Source organism: Malaclemys terrapin, chromosome 2 (genome assembly GCF_027887155.1).
Source record: "Malaclemys terrapin pileata isolate rMalTer1 chromosome 2, rMalTer1.hap1, whole genome shotgun sequence".
NCBI lineage: Eukaryota > Metazoa > Chordata > Testudines > Emydidae > Malaclemys > Malaclemys terrapin.
Window position 1 is genome coordinate 24,346,207 of NC_071506.1, and position 21,144 is coordinate 24,367,350.

The 21,144-nt window shown below is 40.0% G+C and overlaps 1 protein-coding gene across 5 annotated transcripts in view; it reads right to left on the reverse strand.

Moving 5' to 3' along the window:
• Positions 1-21,144, reverse strand: part of DEPTOR (DEP domain containing MTOR interacting protein) — a 119,661-nt gene that overhangs the window by 33,273 nt on the left and 65,244 nt on the right. For all 5 annotated transcript variants that reach the window (XM_054018025.1, XM_054018027.1, XM_054018023.1 and 2 more), the window contains 2 exons: positions 2,075-2,260; positions 1,035-1,169 (listed from right to left, as the gene is read on the reverse strand). In XM_054018025.1, coding sequence (XP_053874000.1) covers positions 1,035-1,169; positions 2,075-2,260 — 321 coding nt within the window. The remainder of the gene's footprint in view (positions 1-1,034; positions 1,170-2,074; positions 2,261-21,144) is intronic.

The following is a 21,144-nucleotide window of genomic DNA, read 5'->3' on the forward strand; positions in this document are numbered from 1 at the left end:
CCACTAATTAGGCGGGTCGCCCTTCATTCTCTAGTGTGTGGCTGCCCAGGCACGCATGTTAGAGGGAACTATCTGTGGACCACCTGAATGGAGCTCACGGACCACTGGTGGTCCGTGGACCACAGTTTGAGAACCTCTGTTCTAATGACCAGAAAAAAAACAAACAAAAATTTACCACTCTTTGTATCTCTACTACTTATACCGAGTATACTGAGTAAATTCACCCCTCTACTGCTCAGAACCTGAATAAACAGCCCATGATTTGAACAGCAGCCACTGGCCCCTTTGGGCTCTCTATCAGAAACTTCAGGTCTGAATAGCCCCACTGAAATCCATGCTTACACACAGCCACTGGTCCCTTCCCCAGACTGCTCCAACACCCTACTCCCCATCAGTTCAGAATCCCTTTCTGTATCACACTGAGGACGTAGCCCCATGCTCTACTCTCCCTGTTAAAGGACTGAGGAAATCATTTAAAAAAGAATATAAGCTTGAAGCCTGACTGCCTTTAAATTCTTACACAGAATGGTGTAAAATCTAAACTAATTTAAGGGTTTAAATTGTCTCTGACATCCTCAAAGCTACATTTGCTATGCTTGCTCTGGGCTGTGTTATTTACACAATAACTCAGGTGGTTACCAAAGCCTAAGTTTTCCTCTCATCCATGCAATGCCAGCGAAGTCACGCCTGTGTAACTGAAAAGAATTTATGTTTGGAAACTGATATGGCAATCTGGAGGTAAGAGTGGCTATAAGGCTGGGCGTCTTTCTAAAAAGATATGCACTAGCTCAAACAAAGTTATGGATTTGATGCAGAAATTATTGGGTGAGGTTCTCTGGCCCATGTTATGCAGGAGGCCAAACTCAATAATCATAAAGATTCGACTAGCCGCAAAATCTGCGAATCTATCGATCTTTAAAATATGCCTCAAAAGACAAACTTAGATGAAGAAATAGAAACAGTCACTCATTTACCCTCACTCTCTTTAGAGAGAGCTGCATTCTGTCTAATCTGCACCAATTCCATCTGCTTACCAGATTTTGGGTTGCATAATACTGGGGGGCTGCTGCTGAGGGTAGGGCTGCTGCTGAAGTAACCACTACTGCCGCAACTGCTCATGCTACTCCTTCTGACTGCTGATACGATCTTTATCTCTTTGGTGGGACTCACTGTACAAAGGAGACAGAAAATAGAGAGAGAGAAAGGGAAATTGTCTGGATTCTTTTGGCACATTTCCCCTGCTTTGTTTAAAATAACAACATCGGAACATGCTTTCATTTACAATAGTGTAATCATACTATCACAGCCCGCCTAGTCAGAACACTCACCTATGTGCTGCAGGAATTAGGATGACCAGATGTCCTGATTTTATAGGGACAGTCCCGATTTTGGGGTCCTTTTCTTATATAGGCTACTATTACCCCCCACCCCATCCAGATTTTTCACATTTGCTGTCTGGTCACCCTAGCAGGAATACTCGAATTACACATGAAAATTATATTTTTACTCTGATATGTCGGATTACTACATGATCCATTTTAGCTAATTTAATTCTCTGTAATGCTTCCATTACTGTGATTTCTAGGTGCCAGTGCAATAGAGTGAAATAGGCATTTTAATAAGCAGAATATTTTCTGCAGTTATCCCCTGCTTTCTTCCTATTTTCATCTTGCTTCCTAATGTGTACTTGTTCAGGCATTTCCCCACCCCTCCCCACAAACTACAACATACAGTTTATGCAAAAACACTTTTGCTTTTTAAAATCTTTTTAGCAAGTTTTAAAAAAAAGAAAAACGTCCAAGCTGGCTGATTTCTGCCTGTGGAAAAATGTAAGCCTGAAATCCTTCATACGAGAGCAACAAAACAACACAGGCAGCTAATTATTTGAAAAGCCAACCAGGTAGAAGAACCTGTTTACTGGATATGATATTTATTCATAGATGATGCAGTGAGCACATCTCTTCAGCTAAATCTGCCTCATGCTAAAGTGAAGGGGGCCAAGCTTTAGGAATGACACGTCTTCAAGGAAAAGTTAAACAACGGAGAAGTAAAAGGCACAGAACCAAGGAATCACCTGACTGAAAACTGGTGTGCTTTCTGTTGTCATGGTTCTGCTTGCGCAGGCAAAAGGGACTGTCGTGACTTTCTGGCATCAAACGGGATTTCTCAGGGAGCAACTCCATCAGCCTCCGTCGCCGGCGGAAATTCATTCTGAACTGGTACAGCAGGTTGCTATCCATAAAATGGTGCTTGTTGGACACTGGGGAGAGAAAAAGGAGTGAAAACTCCCTGTCTGGTAGAACACAAAGTAGGGAGTGAATAGTATACGAGGTTGCCGTTTACATGCATGCATCCTCCTTGGTGATAGCAGCACACCGCGGTCGAATTGCCGCCGAAGCCGCAGGACCGGCAGACCTCCTACAGGTGCGCCGCCGAAAGCCACCTGCCTGCCGCTCTCACAGCGACCGGCAGGCCGCCCCCCGTGGCTTGCCACCCCAGGCACGCGCTTGCTGCGCTGGTGCCTGGAGCTGACCCTGGTTCACACCAGTGCTTGTCCTCAGCAAAACTTTTGTCTTTCGGGGGTGTGTGTGTGTTTTTTAACACCTCTGAATAACAAAAGTTTTGTCTTTCACTTGCCAGTGTAGACAAAGCCTAACACACATGAGCTAACCCAAGGTGAAAACACAGTGAAGATAAGGCACTTTAAATTTAACACAAAGTAAACCTGTCATGGTCAATCCCTGGAAGGGGTATCCAGCTGTTTACTGTGTCTTCATGGTGTTTTTACCTCAGGATAGCTCATCTGTGTTTGTTACCCCAAGATGAAAATGCTTTTTTAGCACTGAAAACAAAGTCTTAGAGAAAACTAATATCGTGTCTCATGAATAAACAGAAAGGTCATGCCAATCAGCCAGAACTGTGATGTTCCAAGTGCTGAGTAATGAACCAGCCTGCTTTGCTCCTTGCTGTTTGTTTTTTGAACTGCCAGAAGCACACACCATTGTTACAGTGCTTTAGAAAAGCCAGTGGCACTCAGCTTTAGTGTGTGTCATGTCAGTGCTGAATTTGTTGGCTCTCCAAGCCAACACCCCGAGGTCTTTGTTAAAATGAGGATTTTACATTTTGTAGGCAATTCAATTCCTGATTGTGAGATTCTAATTACACCACTGATGATGGTGTCCCGGTCTGCTGAGCTCATCATTTTGAATACTTTCATTTTATAATAACAAAATAGAGTTTAGGAATTATCCCCATTTTTAAAATGAAGAACAGAGACAGAGAGGTTTGGAGTCTTGTCCATAATCACAAAAAGGACCCCATGTAAGAGCCAAGGCTAAAATTCAGGAGTACCTATTTCCCCACCCCATTATCAGACCGTTAAAATATTTCATAGAGGACTTCCAGCAGTATTGTATTATCATAGCAGAGTAAAGTAAAACAAACTCATGAAACTTCTCTTTGTGATAATCTCATAGACAATCTACTAACGCTGAAGAAGATATGCTATAATTTATACAACATTCTAATGGGATTTTTATTCCAACTCTCATGAGACTGGGCCATCGTGAATATTTACAGGGATATATATATTTCAATTACCACATATCAATAATTAATATAAATATAATAAATGATTTCTGGTTCAATTTTAATATTTTCTGCACTGTATAAAATTTTTCTCAAGTAACTATATTCTCTCTATCTTGTTAACTTCTTTCCTTTATTAGTACAATTGTTTCAACATTCTTAAGAAATCATGACTCCTGGATCATTGGAAAATCAACACACATTTTTACTACAGATGTCACAGAGCAGTCTAAAATTGTGGAGTGACTATTGCCCATGACACTCCATAGCCTAATTTGCTTATGATAATTTATCCCTGTGTATCTTGCAATAATAAAGCTTGTTTTGACTAATATACTAAGTAACCGTGAGATAGAGGTTATAGACAGAATGGGCCACGCTCACCCCTTGTGTAAATCATTTTAGACCATGGAGTTATGCCAGGGATGAGTTTGATCTAGTATGTGAATATAACTGGAAAGAACATAGTCAGAATGATGCTATTATCATCTATTGTAGAGACACAAAAAGATATGCTTTGCATCAGAATATTCTCCCTTCTCACATAAAAAGTGTAAGTACAGAATTCTGAGTGCTCATTCAACTGTTACAAAATGTTTCCCAAATTCTGAGTTATACCTATGTTAAAAATATAAATATCGGGGTGCCAGCTCTCAGCCTCAGGAAGAGTAAATACTTGACTCCTGGATATTGTGTTACTTAATAGGTGCTCCTCGCCAAATATCAGCATTAATGCATAATTAAGGAGATTGAAAAAAAGCTCTTAAAAAGGAAAAAAAAACAAGCTCTTAAAAAGGAAGGAAATTCCAAAAGTTAAACAATGAGTGCTCAATTTTAGGTGCCTCTTTGTGCTTATGTGGTCAAATAAGGTATTTTTAAAAGTTATTCCTATGGGGCACTGACTATTTTCTACTCTAAAATTGCATAATGGTTTCCATCTGAGTCACTCTACTTTAAGACTTCACCTTTAGGGCTGAAATTCTCCATATCTGATCTCTGCCCAAAGGTGACTTTATCTGGAGTGTCTGAGCAAAAATGGCTCCACCAGGTTTGAGCACAAAGAGAATGGGGGATAATGGAATTATATTTTTTGAACTACCGCACAGATGAAAAGGTTGAATTTTTGAAGCTTAGCATAGAAACAGCCTTCAAAAAGGAGCAGTGCATAGCCTTGTTCCTGAGGAATCTGGTTTGAACAAGTTACAAGCATTTGAAAATTACATTTTGGGAATGTATAGTAGCTTGTCTTTTGCTAAGCCTCTTAAATGTGGACAGAGCATGGGAGCTCATCTCAGCAGTCAGCTTACCCATCACATATTTTGCTTAAGTCAGCAGAGAAGGAAGGAAAGAATCCTAAACAATTTTCATAGTCACAGAGAGATACACAGACTTGCCTAGCATGGACTTTCTTAGGTGTAATTCAGTGGATGAGGTTATTAATAACCTTAAAACTAACTTAGATGGGTAAGCTATGAAACTAAGGAAAGCCTTACCAATGATTGAGAAGGAAAGATACAGTAAATTGGTGTTTACAAAGTTATTAAAATACATAAGAATTTATCATACAAATCCTAAGTCGGTACATATATCCTGGATAATACACCCAGGACTAGAGATAAGGCTGCATGTCGTGCTTCCCGTCTCATCTACACCTGTTTTGCATGGGTGTAACTTCACTGGATTCAATGGCATTACTCCTGATTTACATCAGTGTAAGTGCAAGGAAATTTAGGCCCCTTAAACCTGACATATCCCAGCCTTTGAGTTCTTAATACTGGCACTTTAGCAGTTTTTGTATGGCTCTATCTATACATTATTTGCCAAATAGTACAAGAGATAAAATACAATACAAACTCTAAGTTCCCATATAATTTTACATACACTTTCCAACACTTATGTACGATCTTGTGATCAGCAAAGACCACGAACAACTCTCAGATTTACAGTGAAAGGGAAGCACTGGAGGAGAACAAATATTATCTTTATTCAAATTTCACAAAACTGGAGAGGATTTACAAAATGTGAAAAGCTATTTTAATAAATTAGATGACTCATGCTTTAAAACCCAGGTAATTTTCACAACCATCTTTTTCCTGCAATTTCACCCACAATTTCAGTCCCACATGATTTTTAATGCTGATATCTCAGCCACCACCACAATGTGGTGATTAATACTTTCTGCCATTTGAAAGCTGTGAGCCCCACTGGGACAGATTCACTAGTACACTCCAGCTGCTTTGCACCCTGCAGCCACAAGAAGCAGCCATAAACTCAGCTTAACTACTAGTTAAAATAGGGTTATGGTTATTTTATGTCACTGGTGCAGAGCAAAGGAAATGGAGTGTGCAGGTGAATCTGCTTGCTAGCAGTTCTCAAGTCAACAGCCGGACTGGAAGTAGCAAAATGTTAGCAAACTGTATGGGATTTTAAGACCCGATGTCTCATGTCTTTTCACAGCTGGAAACAAATGCTCTGAAGATGAGAAACGCTGCTTTCCAGAAGCACACAGAATGCAATTCTAACCCTTTTGCTGACTGGGACAGAGGCCCTGGTTCTACATTATGTTACACTGATGGAAAACAGGAGTAACTCCACTGGTTATGATAGAGACCTGCTGGCATAAAACTGGAGTAAAGGTCACAGATCCTTAACTGTCATTAGTCCCTCCAAGAAATAATATTTTTGGCAGTAATCCAAGATGTAATATAGCAAGTCCCAGACCTCAATGTAATGTTTTGATCTTTGAAACAATAGGGCATTGTCCTGAAGTTTACACTCCAAAGAAACAGCAAATAAAATAAAAAAATAATACGTGACTAGGAGCAGATCCTAACTGGAATGCCTCGCAGCACAGGTGGTCTTTAGAAATTATCTGAAGGAAGGCAGGGCAGGAGCTTGGTGTACATGAATGGGATGTACCATCCTTCTGTGACTGAACTGTTTTCTAACCTGGCTTTTCCACACCCTCCTATGAAATGTTTTGGATCAACTCTGATTTCTTTTTGATTCTTCACTTTTGCACACTACCCCAAGAAGAACTAGTGTTTTAAAAAGCAGACAATAAAGCAACATTATTGTGACAGTCTGTATCCCTATGTTCATTCTTTTTACAAAACTATAGTGGATTTTGTACGAAGTATGGCTTGTGAGGTATCATTTAAAAACTCAATGTGCTGATCATTACTGTGCTGGTAAAATATGTGTGGCAACACTGTATGTAAAGTTATAAGATTCTACTGTATAACATTACTGAGACATATACCAAGTTTAGAAAAGTAGGTAGAAACCAGTTCCTCAAAGACAAAAGGCAAACTGATGTCTCAGCCAGGTGACAACAAAACCAAATGGACTATCACCTGATTAAGTGGCCATTCTTTGGCAGGAAAAAGGGTGTGAGTGAGAATTTTACATCTTGGCAAAGAAACTGCTGGAAGTTCCTGTCACACAGACTTTCTGTCTCCTGAACCCCAGCTAGAGATGATTCTCAAGAGGAGGAAAAGACATAAAAATGGGGAACAGATGCCCCAACTCATCTCTCCCTTCATCTCTACTCGCAGAATCAACAAAACCTGAAGGACAAAGCAATCAACACTGAACTGGGGCAGGGGATTCTGGCTGAAACGATTCCAGCCAGTAAGACTGGTAAAGCATGTGGTGAGAGAAACATTTGCTTTGAATTCATTTAGCTTGTTAAGTTACATATTAGATATATTTTAACTTTTATTTACTTTTAACAAATTATAACTTTTATGCCTCATTACTTGTAATCACTTAAAATCTATCTTTCTGTAGTTAATAAACTTGTTTTATTGTTTTCTCTAACCCGGTATGGGTTTGCATTGAAACGTTTGGGAAACTTCATTTGGGATAACAAGATTTGTGCATATCATTTTCTATTAATGAAATGATTGACTTTAAATGAGCTTGTGTTGTCCACGAGGGCACGGGGCAGTACAAGATGCACATTTCTGGGGGAAAATCTGGAACTGGGAGTCTGCTGGTGTTACCCTGCAATGAAATTCATGAGTGGCTGGCTACAGCACTCATACAGTATAGTGGGGAGTGATTTACATGATGACGGCTGTGTGTGAGTAGACCAAGAGTGGTTGCTCTCACAGCAAAGCAATGTAAGAGGCACCTCAGGTTGGTGAATTGAGGGAACACAGCTGTCCATCAGTCCAGATTGTGCCCTGATTAATGTCATAGTTATAAAATAATGGTGCCTTTTAACTGCCCTTCTTGGAGGAGAATACATAGCTTTCTGAGGCTGCCTCTTATTCCTCTGGCCTTTTGCCAGCTCAGTGTCCATGTCTTGGAGACAGAAAACAGAATGAGGGCCAACTTGTTGAAAATGTGTGCACACTTTTGCATGAGGCTCTGGCAGGGTGAGCCTGCTAACTTTAAAAACAAAATAAGTGCCTTGCTCTGTTGTCACCCAGTATTCACCATACACTCAATCACTAAAGCCCTGACGGAGACAAAATTTGTATCTGCATCCGATCTGTGATCCGCAAAAACAAACTGGATATCCACAGATTTGCAGGGCTTTAGATTTAAAATTTGGATCTGCATCCATCCATGATCCACAAAAATGGTCCGTCGGTATCCACATCTGTGGATGCGGATATAAAGAGGATATCTATGGATTTGCAAGGCTCTATCAATCACAGTCTTGATATCTCACACCCTCCACTGCAGAATACAGCCATTGGGACTCTGCAAATTCCATTTCTCCTTTGTCCATTCCTGCTGCTTTTCACAATGCAAACAGTACAAGATGAAAATAAATGGCACTGTATTTTTCATTGGATTGTGCTTTTCCTGTTCCTCTCAAAGGTTTCCTGTTTTTCTACAGGTTTCAGAGTGGTAGCCGTGTTAGTCAGTATCAGCAAAAAGAACAGGAGTACTTGTGGCACCTTAGAGACTAACAAATTTATTTGGGCATAAGCTTTCATGGGCTAACACCCACTTTATCGGATGCATGCAGTGGAAAATATAGTAGGAAGATACATATACACAGAGAACGTGAAAAAATGGGTGTTGCCAAACCAACTCTTATAAAAGTTTTTTTCCCCTGCTGATAATAGTCCACCTTAATTGACTAGTCTTCTTAAAGTTGGTATGGCAACACCCATTTTTTCATGTTCTCTGTGTATATATATCTTCCTACTGTATTTTCCACGGTATGCATCCGATGAAGTGGGTTTTAGCCCATGAAAGCTTATGCCCAAATAAATTTGTTTTTCTATAGTTAATCTAGCATCTGCAAATGTGTTTTAATAATGGTACCTATTCAGATTAGTTTCTTATTACATATTGATGAATCACATCTGTTTGGAGCTCTCTCAAGCTAAGGAAGAGTCAGAACGTTTGCCCATACATTCAGTAAGCAGAGAGCCAATTGATCCTTGATTCTCCCTACTATATAAACATGATACATGTATCTCTAGCCTTATGAATGTGTATATATTATTTGAACTGCAGATAAAACCATCTGTGTACATACTCCAACAGATGTTTAAGCTCTTGCTATGACAAACCAATATGGTATTGTTTCCACATTTGTACTGCAAAGATTTCACTTTCCACGTGCAGAACATGTAATGTTGAACTGTTTCAGTTTCAGACTGTCTCATATAAACAAGGAGACAGCTTCTCAGTGTAAATCATCAGAGCTGTTCCAAATTACGCTAGCAGAGGATATGTCCCTGTGTGTGTATACACACACACACACACAAACAAATACTCCAGTTGTAGGTCAGGAAAAAAGTTGTGATGTAATGAGAGAACCACATTTCATGCATCATAGCTACGAAATATGACATTTTTAAGCAGTATAAGAAAAACTTACGCAACAGGATTCCAAATTATAGGACTCTGAAGTCCAATGGTAGCTTATCTCCTATTAAGTAATGTATCTTGTACTGATTGTTCCCTGCTTCAACACTGTACTTCAGGTAGTTTAAATCATGAAAGCAGGTTAAAGTTTGTAAATGTAGTATCTAGAGACATAAAGGGTAACAAGAAAACATTCTACAAATACATTAGAAGAAAGAAGAAGACCAAGGACAGGGTAGGCCTCAATGATGGGGGGGAAATAACAACAGAAAATGTGGAAATGGCGGAGGTGCTTAATGGCTTCTTTGTTTTGGTTTTCACCTAGAAGGTTGGTGGTGAGTGGATGTCTAACATAGTGAATGTCAGTGAAAATGAGGTAAGATCAGGGGCTAATATAGCAAAAGAACAAGTTAAAAATTACTTAGACAAGTTAGATGTCTTCAAGTCACCAGGGCCTGATGAAATGCATCCTAGAATACTCAAGGAGCTGACTGAGGAGATAGGTGAGCCATTAGCGATTATCTCTGAAAAGTCATGGAAAACGGGAGAGATTCCAGACCACTGGAAAAGGACAAATATAGTGCCAATCTATAAAAGGGGAAATAAGGAGAACCTGGGGCATTACAGACCAGTCAGCTTAACTTCTGTACCTGGAAAGATAATGGAGCAAATAATTAAACAATCAATTTGCAATCATCTAGAAGATAATAAGGTGATGAGTAACAGTCAGCATTGATTTGTCAAGAACAAATCATGTCAAACCAACCTGATAGCTTTCTTAACAGGGTAACAAGCCTTGTGGACAGGGGGGAAGCGGTACACGTGGTATATCTTGACTTAGTAAAGCTTTTGATATGTCTCGCATGATCTTCTTATAAACAAATTAGGGAAATGCAGCCTAGATGGAGCTACTATAAAGTAGGTGCATAACTGGTTGGAAAACCATTCCCAGAGAGTAGTTATCAGTGGTTCACAGTCATGCTGGAAGGGCATAATGAGTGGGGTCCTGCAGGGATCAGTTCTGGGTCTGGTTCTGTTCAATATCTTCATCAATGATTTAGATAATGGTATAGAGAGTACACTTATAAAGTTTGCGGACGATACCAAGCTGGGAATGGTTGCAAGTGCTTGGGAGGATAGGATTAAAATTCAAAATGATCTGGACAAACTGGAAAAATGGTCTGAAGTAAATAGGATGAAATTCAATAAGGACAAATACAAAGTACTCCATTTAGGAAGGAACAATTAGTTGCACACATACAAAATGGGAAATGACTGTCTAGGAAGGAGTACTTTGGAGAGGGATCTGGGGATCATAGTGGACCATAAGCTAAATATGAGTCAACAGTGGGACACTGTTGCAAAAAAAAGCAAACATCATTTTGGGATGTATTAGCAGGAGTGTTGTAAGTAAGACACAAGAAGTAATTCTTCTGTTAGGCTAATTAGGCCTCAACTGGAGTACTGTATCCAGTTCCGGGCGCCACATTTCAGGAAAGATGTGGACAAATTGGAGAAAGTCCAAGAAGAACAACAGAAATGATTAAAGGTCTAGAAAACATGACCTATGAGGGAAGATTGAAAAAACTGGATTTGTTTAGTCTGGAAAAGAGAAGACTGAGAGGGGACATGATAACAGTTTTCAACTGCATAAAAGGTTGTTACAAGGAGATGGAAGAAAAAAATTTCTTCTTAACTTCTGAGGTTACGATAAGAAGCAATGGGCTTAAATTGCAGCAAGGGCAGTTTAGGCTGGGCATTAGGAAAAACTTCCTTACTGTCAGGGTGGTTAAGCACTGGAATAAATTGCCTAAGGAGGCTGTGGAATCTCCATCATTGGAGATTTTTAAAAGAGATTAGACAAACACATGTCAGGAATGATCTAGATAATATAGTCCTGCCACGAGTGCAGGGGACTGGACTAGATGACTCTCAAGGTCCCTTCTAGTCCTATGATTCTATGATCTTTTTCTGAAAGTGTAAGATTGTTTTCAAAGGCAGTGGATTTTATCTAGAATATTAAGTAACGCCAGCATTACCATGCACTCAGTTCAGTAGTTTGTTCAGTGAATCATTACAGTCTGCCTATGTGCATGTTTAGTCTTTAACAAAGCAAGTTTATAGAAGGCAGTTATCTGCTTTTCTTTGCTTCTAAATAAAGTATGCAAACTACGGAGTTTGTGGGTAGGGGACAGGAGAAGATGAAAAAGGCCTATCTGGTTATCTTTTATGTTGCAGCTGTTAAAAATTGAAACTTTTGTCAGAAAAATAGAATGAAGAAGATAATTTGGAAACAAGTCTTCCTGCTTTACTTATACAGCCCTATAGATGTGCACAGTGCATCATGAAACAAATACAGACAAATTCACTGCCCACAAGAACAGCACTGGAAGGAGTGAGATAACACGGGGGGGGGGGGGGGAATGGTAAAGGGGAAGGATGAAACTGAGGATAATATGATTACATGATCACATGGGAGGCTCTCACTCCTTACCCACCTTAAGAGTAAAAACTTGAAAAAACTTGAACTGATAGCAGAAAGGTTGTTTTTAAAACCTGATGTAAAGTACATAAAATGGGCTGCGGATTTAGCCTAAGAAGTTAAATTGGGTGAAATTTGAATTCCTCTAGGGACACAGCTAGCATGGAATTTTGTAAAACAAACAACCAAAAAACCTATGGTGAATAGTCCTCTATGGATATCACCTTTAATTCGGTCATATTTATACTAAAATCAGATATAGTGGTGGGGAGTCTCTAAGGCTTCTTTGGGGTGCTGAATGGAGGTTTGTGTCACTGAGATAAAGTAGGACATCAGCTGTAAAGAGTGATTTTATACCTGGAGAATTTCTGATAGCTATTGCAAGAGATTCAAGGATTAAAACAAACAGAAGAGGTGATAAAGCACACTCTTGTGTCATTCTTCAAGGGAGAAAGTCTCTGGTTAGGAGCCATTCCAGTCAAGGAAAGTACACGGTGAATTACCAACAGTTACATGGAGATTATAAATTGAGGAATGAAATTATCTCCAGTATCAGCAAATCATAGTCCAAAAGAGAGAATGGCAATTAAGGAAGCTGTACATTTCAATGTCATGTTACACTCAAAAAATAAGAAACAACAGTTAAAAATAGGCAATTGGAGAAATATATTAATGCAACACGTACACTATAATAAATGAAAGATGCTTCTGGACAGCTTAGCCCCTTTTTCAAGCAGCAAAAGACAATTAGATCATAAGGGTTTTTTTTAATTTTCTTCTACTTTCAGGTCTGTACACAATTTGAAACAGATCAGTATGTATTTATTGGTGAATACATAAAACAGCATTATATCTTGCTGCTTAATATGGCATTCCTTTGCTTAGGGAAAGTTTCTTGTTACACAATGCTACACCTCTACCCCGATATAACGCTGTCCTCGGGAGCCAAAAAATTTAACCGCGTTATAGGTGAAACCGTGTTATATTGAACTTGCTTTGATCCGCCGGAGCACGCAGCCCCACCCCCCCGGAGCGCTGCTTTACCGCGTTATATCTGAATTCGTGTTATATCGGGTGGCGTTATATCGGGGTAGAGGTGTACTATATTTCTGCTTGCAAAAGGTGGAAGAAAATTAAAACATTTTTAACATGTTCTTGCAATGTAAAAGTTGCTAGCAGAAGTAAATACTTATTGTACAAGTCACTGTGAACGTTGTTTTCATCCACGAGAACAGTGGATGATTAGTTGACAATAGACAAAATCTTGAGAGGTGCTGAGCTCCCCCATCGAGCTCCCCCATCTGCTATAAATTAGTAGAATCTGCATGTGCTCAGCGCCTCTCAAGATTGGGCCCAGTGCAAACAACCAGATTACATTTTTTTAAATTGTGAAATTTATTTAGATTTAAATAATAATTTTATAATACTACAACAAAACCTTTATTCAAACAGGAACTCTGCTAGCCAGCTACCTTCAAAAGAGCTTCTTTCCATTCCTGCATCTTTCAGGGAAGCAAATGTTGAGCCCTCTCCAAAAACCCTATCAAACAGATATATTAGTGCTGATGGAAAGTATCAGGTGGAGAGCTCTGGATTCTAAAGACTTGTTTATCACCAAAACAGGTACAGCATAGTCGGCAAGAATGCAAGTTTCTTCAAAACACGACGCCTCCGAGCATCATCTCTGTTCTACACTGTCTACCTCTGCCACTGTCTACCACTGCCATAGGGGATAGTTCAATGACAAATGAGACTCAGAGCAGAGATACCAATTAGTGCCAATTGTGATGTGAACACTTTCCCACCAGGAACTGGGCTAAAGTCATTGACTGTTTCATCCTGGCCCCCTTCAGATGCTAATGTTTGGCTACTACTGGTCCAAAGTCAAACTGATAATCTAAATGAGAAAAGGGACTAGTAATGGAAGACAGAACCTAAGTCATCCATTTCCTTACTCTTGTTTCTAAACTATGTCTTAGTTCTACAAAAGAGTTGGGAGAAGACTTTTAGCTTCATATGTACTATCTTCTTTACTGATTTGGAAGAGATTGCAAACAGCATATTAATGAAACTCACAGAAGATACTAACTTGAGAAGAGTTAACACCAGTCATGACACCAGTCCTAATACAAAGGGAAACAGGGAGACAAAAAGCACAGGGAGAAAACAACAAATGAGATTTCATCTGGAAAAAGGCAGGGAAATAACATCATAAATATAACATAGTAACATGCAAGGGTATTCTGGGCCCTGTTCTGCACTGCCTGTAGTGGTTGACACCTGATTTGGTAGCATTTTATATCCACTTTGCACTTCAGTCCGTGACTACACAAGGTGCAGGGCACAAGACAATCAGACCCAGTGAATCTAGGAGAAAATAATCCAAGATACATGCATGCAAATGTAAACAGCAGCCTGGGAAGCAGGAACACTGAAAGAGATGAGTAATCTGGCATAGAAACAAGAGATTGAATGTTGCTTCCTAGGTACTGCATTTCTCGTAAATTGGAACTGGATACAAGCACAAGCTGTACGGCATATACACTGAAGTAAAATCAATGTGTGTCTAAATTTGGTGAGAATTTTTAAAGCATTTAAAAATATACTATTTTAAGACACTGCCACAGAGCATATGCAAGTACTGCCTCACAAACACAAGTGGTGTCATAGGAGAGGACTTCCCTCTCCCAATATGAACCAGATCTAAAAGGGAAAGCGCTTAACAGCTTGAGATCTCTTGATCTTGATCTGATCCCAGACCTTCAACTTGACTGACTGCAAGCCTGCAGGTATGCATACAGTCCTGCAACTCTGTATCCATGGGGCTCTGGGTGAAAGAGAAGGAACACTCATATGCCAATCTTTGCAGTATCAACCACATTTATTCTCCTCACCTAACCACGCAGCATTAATTTATATTACAAGGGCCAGACAAACTGCTAATATGCTGACCTTGAAGTTAGCAAATTAAGGGCCAAATCCTGCTCCAGCAAGTCTTGTACAGGAAGCAGGAATGCTGCCTAGTACATTGGTCCTGTGGTCCAGGGATCCTGACAGGATTTCAGGAGGAAAGAGCCATGAGGCTAACATTACTGTACCTTTGTAATGGAGTAGGTCGCATGACAAGCTAGTGTGTGCTACAAGCAGTCTTTTGGGGGACTGGCCACATCACTCAGCAGAAAAACCATGCCATGATGTGCCAACTGATGTTGTAGCCCCTCCCCCTCTTTAGAGATCTCTTGAGCAGGGGTTCCCAAACTGTAGGCCACGGTCCAAAAGTGGGCCATGACACAGTCCCAGGTGCTCCGCCATCATGGGTGGAGTTTTGGCAGAGCTGGGAAATGACCGCCGCAGCCTCCAGGCTCAGGTAGGTGTAGTCCTCGGTGCCCGTGAACCACTGGTTCTGGTGGTCACAGTGACCAGGTAGGATGGCATAGCCCAGCCCGGCGCACACACAGCCACAAGGAGTGAAGCTGCCCCACTGAGTCAACTAGGGACTGAGCGCACAGCCTGGCCCTGCAGCAGCAGCAGCACCCCCTCAGACACAACCGCTCCCGACACCCTGAGCTACATCCCTGCCTGCACCCTGAGCTACCCATCTCTCTGCACACAGCCCCTAACTACTCCCGGCCTGCACTCTGAGATACACTCTTTCCTGCATCCTGAGCTACCCTTCTCTTTGCAGACAGCCCCTAGATACTGCTGCCTGCACCCTGAGCTGGCTGAAAGGCTGAAAATTGTAGAAGAGATCAGGTTGAGCCTCACTAACATATGTCCCCAGCTGGAAAAACTGAATAAGGAGAAGCTGGCACATCCATCCCATTAAAAAGACTCCTGGTCTAGAAGTTATTTTATATTTTATTTACAATATTTGATTTTTTTTCTAATTAGTAGAGACTAGGGCTGGGTCTTAGCAGAGAAATTCAAATTTTACACTAAAAAGAAACTGAAAACACAATATAATGTTCAAAGTTGGACAACTATTTTGTTTTAACATCAAATAATAACACAATGAGTTTTTTAACAATTTTGTGAACATTGTGTTGCTTACTGTTCGGTTTTATACAAAATTGTGTTTTGCCTCTTTGAACACCTCATTTTGCTCTCAACATTTTTTTAAAGTGTAGTTTTACTAAAACTGTTTGGTTACAAAGATCATGAAGCATTTCTTTGAGTGCCTACTGCTAGGGATTTCTATCATTACAATTGTTTACATTAAAATGAAAAGGAAACGTACATTGTTTATTTACAGTGTTATAGTTTAAATGAATGTAAAATTAAAATAAGTAATTTTCCTCAAGAAGTGTTAATAGTGGGCTGCAGTGGCTATTGCAGCTGCACAGGGGGCCTCAGGGAAAAAAGTTTGTGAACCCCTGGATTAGAGCAGCCTGGGGACTACTCTAACCTACTGCAGAACTGGGCAAACGGAGAGCTCTAACTAGCTTCCTCACACCTCCATTGCATTGAATTTTAGTCACAGCAAATAATCTGTCCCAGTGCTTCCAACTCTAGATAAAATATGACAGATCCCCTGTGTGTAAAAAAACTCTTATGTCTGAACGTTAAAGCATTCAATGTGTCTAGATGTCTTAAGAAGTGGAAAAAGAACAGGAGTACTTGTGGCACCTTAGAGACTAACAAATTTATTAGAGCATAAGCTTTTGTGGACTACAGCCCACTTCTTCGGATGCACATAGAGTGGAATAAATATTGAGGAGATATATATACACACATACAGAGAGCATAAACAGGTGGGAGTTGTCTTACCAACTCTGAGAGGCCAATTAAGTAAGAGAAAAAAACTTTTGAAGTGATAATCAAGCTACTCCAGTACAGACAGTTTGATAAGAAGTGTGAGAATACTTACAAAGGGAGATAGATTCAATGTTTGTAATGGCTCAGCCATTCCCAGTCCTTATTCAATCCTGAGTTGATTGTGTCTAGTTTGCATATCAATTCCAGCTCAGCAGTCTCTCGTTGGAGTCTGTTTTTGAAGTTTTTCTGTTGTAAGATAGCCACCCGCAGGTCTGACATTGAATGGCCAGACAGGTTAAAGTGTTCTCCCACTGGTTTTTGAGTATTATGATTCCTGATGTCAGATTTGTGTCCATTCATTCTTTTGCGTAGAGACTGTCCGGTTTGGCCAATGTACATGGCAGAGGGGCATTGCTGGCACATGATGGCATATATCACATTGGTAGATGTGCAGGTGAATGAGCCCCTGATGGTATGGCTGATGTGATTAGGTCCTATGATGATGTCACTTTAATAGAGACAAGCACCTACAAGATCTCTATCAAGCATTCTTAAAACTACAATACCCACCTGCTGAAGTGAAAAAACAGATTGACAGAGCCAGACGAGTACCCAGAAGTCACCTCCTACAAGACAGGCCCAACAAAGAAAATAACAGAACACCACTAGCTGTCACCTTCAGCCCCCAACTAAAACCTCTCCAGTGCATCATCAGAGATCTACAACCTATCCTGAAAGATGATCCTTTGCTCTCACAGATCTTGGGAGACAGACCTGTCCTCGCTTACAGACAACCCCGCAACCTAAAGCAAATACTCACCAGCAACCACACATCACTGAACAAAACCACAGACCCAGGAACCTATCCTTGTAACAAAGCCCGATGCCAACTCTGTCCACATATCTATTCAAGTGACATCATCATAGGACCTAATCGTGGGCTGTAGTCCACGAAAGCTTATGCTCTAATAAATTTGTTAGTCTCTAAGGTGCCACAAGTACTCCTGTTCTTTTTGCGGATACAGACTAACACGGCTGATACTCTGAAACCTGTCATTAAGAAGTGGAATTTTATACAACTGCAAAATTTGTCCTGTGCTCTTTTAGTTTTATGCATGCACAGACATGCTTCTCATTCTTTTATAGAATCTTTGCTCCAATCATCTGATGAATTTAATCAGTGGTTGCAAAGGCAGACTAAATACAGTAACTTTCACTCTATGCATCCGAAGAAGTGAGGTTTTTACCCACGAAAGCTTATGCCCAAATAAATCTGTTAGTTTTTAAGGTGCCACCAGACTCCTTGTTGTAATTGTCAGTGACAACTCAAGCATTAAGAGATGTACAGGATATGCTGCCCTAGTACACAAAGGGACAAATTTTCAGGCTATGACCTCTATTAGGGCATGCAATTTTTGTGAATCATGACTTGCATACACAAAGTAGTAGAATACTCATATGAAACCACATTTGCTTGTACAAATCCTGTAGACGTTATCAAGGCCATTTGCAAATTCAATCATAGCGTGTGTAAAATTGAGTATGCACAAAGGGAGGTCAGACCGAGATCCTTTTGAAAATATACCCCAAGTTGTCTATCAACTGGCTATAATACAACACTTCTGAAGTCAAAATGTTTCACCTTTCTACAGCATTTGCATAATTTCTTTTAAACATCTAGTTTTCCTTTTTAAATTAAGCATAGTTAATAGCTTCTTGTGTGAAATCTGGGTTGAGGCTGACTCATTAAAATGAAGACAAACATGACAGGAAATTGTGCTCAGCATATAAAAAGAGTCAAATACTGCCTCAGCTACAAAATATTTTTCTGAAGTCACTGAAATGAGAACAAGTATCAATAAATAAACCGGCACTATTTAGTTATAGATGGAAAATTACCTTGATACAGACTAGTTCTATCATACTTACGATTGCAGAGGTAATATAATAAAAAAACAGAAGAGCAAAGTGTATTTTATTCTGCTTCATGCATATTCAACAATATAGTTTGCTAGAGATCACCTTTAGGAAAAGAAGGAATTTCATTCTCCATTCCTATTCAGTCCATGTCCTTGCTGCTTGTACTGCCAACAAGGATGTCAATTAGTGTCAAGTGAAACTTTATAGATCATGACAAAGAAAGCACAAGGAACATAGTCTGGTGTTCAGATTCCAGAATGAACTCACTATGCTGGCAGTGGGGGAAAATACTGTTTTTATTGGTAAATGGGGTGCATTTGACCTAGAATTCAGTAAGGGGGAACAAACAGAATACACATACCCACTGTTGCAGTTTGAGTCTAAAACTGTGTAAAGAAAAGCTCTCAAGCCTCGCTCGGCTATTTAAGGAAAACTAAACTGCAACGACTTAGTAAGTCTATAGAGACATCCATTTGCTACAGCTCAATCGGTAATCATTCATGTTAATCTTTCACCAAATAATTTCTAACCCTATCCAAACAAACAGCTTTAGTGAAACCTGGAGGTCAGAATACCCTTATAAAACAAACTTCTGTTTTAAAAGTCTGCCCAAAGTATTCCCAAATATAGTGCTAAGTTCCAAGGCCCTGATTCAGTTTTTATTCCATCTTCATGCAAGCAAAATCTCTAAGATGTTAATGGAATTTACCTTTGTCAAATAAAGGTGAATAAGGATCTCAGTGTTTCACTTACATTGGGTACAATTCTGCTCTAGCTTATGAGATGACCACCCATGTTCAGCCATCGATTTTCATTGCCCTTGAGAGATCACTTAAAGGTTCACGGGTTTCAAAACTGAATCAACAGACGTGCTAATTCCAGGGTAGATTGTGCTCTTGGCACCCTTTAGCTCATTGGAGACAGATGGACCAATTGTAAGAATAGGAACAGAACAGAGTAGACTAGATGGATGTGGAGGAACTCACTGTATCCAGAATCAACCAGGAGAAATCCTGGTTGACTAGGCTTACCCAGGCAGCATACACCAGTAGGCCCAGCAAACTACCCCTTTTCCATACTGGCTGGTGTGGGAAAAGGAAACACCTTCACATCACCTCTCCCCCTTTACAACTAACTAGTGCCTCAGGGGCACTCAGTGGGAGCAGAACCTGCACCTTCCAGCCATACCGTGAGCAGTTCCTTGCAAGAGTGCAAGAGAGGATCTTTGTGCCCCCACCCAGGGCTGACAAGGGCGACCCTTGGTTATTCTTTTGATTCTGTTAATGAGAACAATGCTTGCTTTGCAATAAATCTATCACATCCTGATTTTCTTTCCTCTGAACACAATTCAACAGTGAATCAGATTTTTTTTTAAACCACCCTGTCCTGTATCTACATATAGAAAAAGCTTGGGGTAAAAATACAAATGAAATAATTATTGCTATAGAGAGGAGGGGGAAATATTTTCACTTTGCACTAAGTCCTAAGCAGTTGGCACTCTATAAATCATACATTAGCATCAAGAGTAATTATAGAATTTGAAGCAGCTTCTTGTAAACATTCAAAAGTAGCTGCTGTTATTACAAGGTAAAGTCTAAAGTCACAGAGAAAATGTAGAAGTACTTTATAACACCTGGCCTTGAGGATATAGGTATTGTCATAGAACAACAGAAAAACAATCCATCTAATCTGGTACCCTGCTTCATGCAGCTACCTATTATTGTTAAATCTGTACTGTATTCTAATCTATATAAGTCTTATGCTGCGCTCATCATTGTAGCATCTGAGAGCCTTCCAGTAGTGCATTAAGCAATATGACTAACACATGTCACGTGTCTGTTCTCTCATCCCCTCTCCAGGGGGAGAAGTACGTACAGTGAAGTGGTCTAGATTAATTTTTTTAATATTTACACACACACACACACACGCACGTGCGCGTGTTGGTATATGTTTATTTTAGGGAAAGTAAGGTCAAAGAGATTCGCCTTGCACTTAGAGCAAAAGGTGGTGAGGTTTGTGAGGGTCCTTAGTTCCTGGGGGAGTTCATTCCACAGTCTTGGGCTGCCCCCAAGAAAGCTCTGTCACCTGCACAGGTGAGCTTTACCTTTATTGTAGCAAGTTATGTTGTGCCAGTAGCACCAAGAAGCCCCATTGTGCTGAGCACTGAACAGATACTAAAACCCTCTTTCAAAGACTTTACAGTGCAGGACTAACTGTAATAATGTTTCAGGTGAAAGTGATTTCCCCACCCTTTTCCAAACATATCTGGCCAATTGTGCAATATGATAGGGATGGGGACATTCTTTTCTGATATCAGATTATGATCTGCTCATGTCCTGAAGCATGAGGATTTATAAAGCTTGTAATTTTTATTCTAGCTAGTGTAATTTAGTGTAACTCTCCTTATTTATGGCTCTAATCCTTTGACTCTTACTAAGCTATTTACCTCAATTACAGCCTAGGGAAATGACTTCCACTTTTTAATTATCCACCACCAAAAAAAAAAAAAAAAAAAAGGTTGCCTTTTATTCATTGCTTATTTGTTACTAGCAACTCAAACC